The sequence below is a fragment of the Sorghum bicolor genome, chromosome 7 (assembly GCF_000003195.3).
Source record: "Sorghum bicolor cultivar BTx623 chromosome 7, Sorghum_bicolor_NCBIv3, whole genome shotgun sequence".
In the NCBI taxonomy this organism is placed as follows: Eukaryota; Viridiplantae; Streptophyta; class Magnoliopsida; order Poales; family Poaceae; genus Sorghum; species Sorghum bicolor.
The window spans coordinates 59,943,974-59,947,004 of record NC_012876.2 but is presented as its reverse complement, the minus strand read 5'-3'; the positions used below and the strand labels follow the sequence as shown (position 1 = coordinate 59,947,004).

Here is a 3,031-nt window from a genome sequence, read left to right as displayed (position 1 = left end):
ATATAGTAATAAAAATAATATATCTAGAAACCAAACCATTTTATAATTTGGAACAGAGAGAGGTATATACATACTCCATACATGGGTTGCTATGTTTTATTAGCAGCTTCCTAAATTTCCTGAGAATAATATTAGAAAACCAACTAGTACAATTTAAAAGATAACTCACAAGAGAATTTATCTTTTTTTCCATGGTCAAAAAATGATAAAATTTATATTTTACTTGAAAAAAATGATACGCCTAAATATAGGAGAAATGATCCATGTATTATACAGTGCGTATCTTTTTCTTTTTTTTTTAGAATGCGCCTTCACGCGTTTTTCACTAATAAGTAGATCATATCTTGTTTTTTAGTGCAAACATATATGTTACTTGTTTGATTTAACCTGCATCAATGACACATAATCGTTCTTTTAGCAAGTATTAACGCAGAGCGTGTATAAACAGCTCATCTGTGAGATTTGACCCACCGAAATGCCTGCCAAGCAGCAAGGAAGGAAGTTGCTACAACAGTCAACAGGCTGTTCGTGGCGTGGGCCCCACAGACCACCAACAGCGCTCGACGGTCAAACGGCAATGGGGAAGGGGAAGAGGCGCGTCGAATATTCGGCCGCGGCGGGAAGAAGATCCCTTCGCCGCCGCGTATATATAGCCGCCGGCCTCCTCCCTCCCTCGCTGCAACCAGACACCAGACAGACCCAACCAGCCAAGCATTCAAGCCGCCGCCATCGCCGGACAAGAAAGGTTGAGGCGGGGCCGGCAACGGCAATGGCCGCCGGCGACCTTCAGGTGCTCACCGCGCTCGACACCGCCAAGACGCAATGGTACCACTTCACCGCCATCGTGGTCGCCGGCATGGGCTTCTTCACCGACGCCTACGACCTCTTCTGCATCTCCCTCGTGACCAAGCTCCTCGGCCGCATCTACTACCACGTCGAGGGCTCCGCGACGCCCGGCACCCTCCCGCCGCACGTGTCCGCGGCCGTCAACGGCGTGGCCTTCGTCGGCACGCTCTCAGGGCAGCTCTTCTTCGGCTGGCTGGGCGACAAGCTCGGCCGTAAGAAGGTCTATGGCATGACGCTCATGCTCATGGTCCTCTGCTCCGTGGCGTCGGGCCTCTCCTTCGGCCACACCCCGGCGTCCGTCATGGCGACGCTGTGCTTCTTCCGCTTCTGGCTCGGGTTCGGCATCGGCGGCGACTACCCGCTGTCGGCCACCATCATGTCCGAGTACGCCAGCAAGAAGACGCGCGGCGCGTTCATCGCCGCGGTCTTCGCGATGCAGGGCTTCGGCATCATGGCCGGCGGCCTCGTCGCCATCGTCGTGTCCGCCGCGTTCAAGGCCCGGTTCCCCGCCCCGCCCTACGCCGTCGACCCCGCCGCGTCCACGCCGCCGCAGGCCGACTTCGTGTGGCGGATCATCCTCATGCTGGGCGCCTTGCCCGCCGCGCTCACCTACTACTGGCGCACCAAGATGCCCGAGACGGCGCGCTACACGGCGCTGGTGGCCAAGAACGCCAAGCAGGCCGCGGCGGACATGTCCAAGGTTCTGCAGGTGGAGATCGACGAGCTTGCCGCGCCGGACAACAACAGCAACAGCAACAGCAGCGGCAGGGCCTCTTCGGCGGCGGCGTCCTTCGGGCTGTTCTCCGGTGAGTTCCTCCGCCGTCACGGGCTGCACCTCCTGGGCACGTCGGCGACGTGGTTCCTGCTGGACATCGCCTTCTACTCGCAGAACCTGTTCCAGAAGGACATCTTCAGCGCGGTGGGATGGATCCCGAAGGCGGCGACGATGAGCGCGCTGGAGGAGCTGTTCCGCATCGCGCGTGCGCAGTCTCTGATCGCGCTGTGCGGCACGGTGCCGGGCTACTGGTTCACGGTGGCGCTGATCGACGTGGTGGGGCGGTTCGCCATCCAGGCGACGGGGTTCCTGATGATGACGGTGTTCATGCTGGGCCTCGCCGTGCCGTACCACCACTGGGCGGGGAACCACCACATCGTCGGCTTCGTCGTCATGTACGGGCTCACCTTCTTCTTCGCCAACTTCGGGCCCAACGCCACCACGTTCATCGTGCCCGCCGAGATCTTCCCGGCGAGGCTGCGGTCGACGTGCCACGGCATCTCGGCGGCGTCGGGGAAGCTGGGCGCCATCGTGGGGTCCTTCGGGTTCCTGTACCTGGCGCAGAGCCGGGACCCGGGCAAGACGGAGCACGGGTACCCCGCGGGCATCGGCGTGCGCAACTCGCTATTCCTCCTGGCCGGCTGCAACCTGCTCGGCTTGGTGTTCACGTTCCTGGTGCCGGAGTCCAAGGGCAAGTCCCTGGAGGAGATGTCCGGCGAGAACGACGAGCCGGCCGGCGCCGCCGCGAGCTCCAACCGCACGGTGCCCGTGTAGTAGCCAGAGTAGATGCATATGCATGCATGCAAATGCTATATAAGTAAGGAACAATTACGTAGTAATGTGGCTGTTGCACGGTAGGGTACACGGTTCTCCTTCGATCTGGTCGAGGTTGTCGAGTCAAAGCCGTTGCCGTCGTACGTCATTGTTTTCGTTTTATCTGGTGCATGCATGTTTGGTCGAACGTGCAGGCTTGCAACGATCGATCGATCGACCGGGTCGGAGACGTGGTGCTAACTGTATCTTAAAGCACGTACGTGCTCCTAAATAATCGGAGGTCACCGTCGGATATCTGACCAGTGACCACATCAGTTTTTTTTTTTTACCACACATCAGATGTTGTACCCGCGTCATGCTGCTTTATATTAAAAATCAAATGCTGTTGTTTTCAGAAAAAGTTTAGTGCTGCACGTATTCGGAAAATGCAATTCGAAAGTATATAGCTTTATTAATTTTTTGCAGGAAAAAAGATGTTTTTTTAATAATTTCAAAATGCATCTCCCTCACTAATAGGCTGAGCATGTATACACAAACAAAGACATTTTTCAAATTAAATTCCATGTATTTATGCAGGCGTGGTTCATTTTCGCAACCAAAGATTTAAAACACAATTATATTATAGTTGGAGCTTAG

The 3,031-nt window shown here is 55.4% G+C and overlaps 1 protein-coding gene across 1 annotated transcript; it reads left to right on the top strand.

Annotated features, from left to right (window-relative positions):
* On the top strand, positions 685-2,691 carry LOC8054833 (inorganic phosphate transporter 1-6). The gene has a single exon (XM_002445623.2). The coding sequence runs from the start codon at positions 770-772 to the stop codon at positions 2,393-2,395; it is 1,626 nt and encodes a 541-aa protein (XP_002445668.1). The 5' UTR covers positions 685-769; the 3' UTR covers positions 2,396-2,691.

Coding starts and splice junctions, on each gene's coding strand:
- LOC8054833 (XM_002445623.2), top strand. CDS start 770: ATGGCCGCCGGCGACCTTCAGGTGCTCACCGCGCTCGACACCGCCAAG.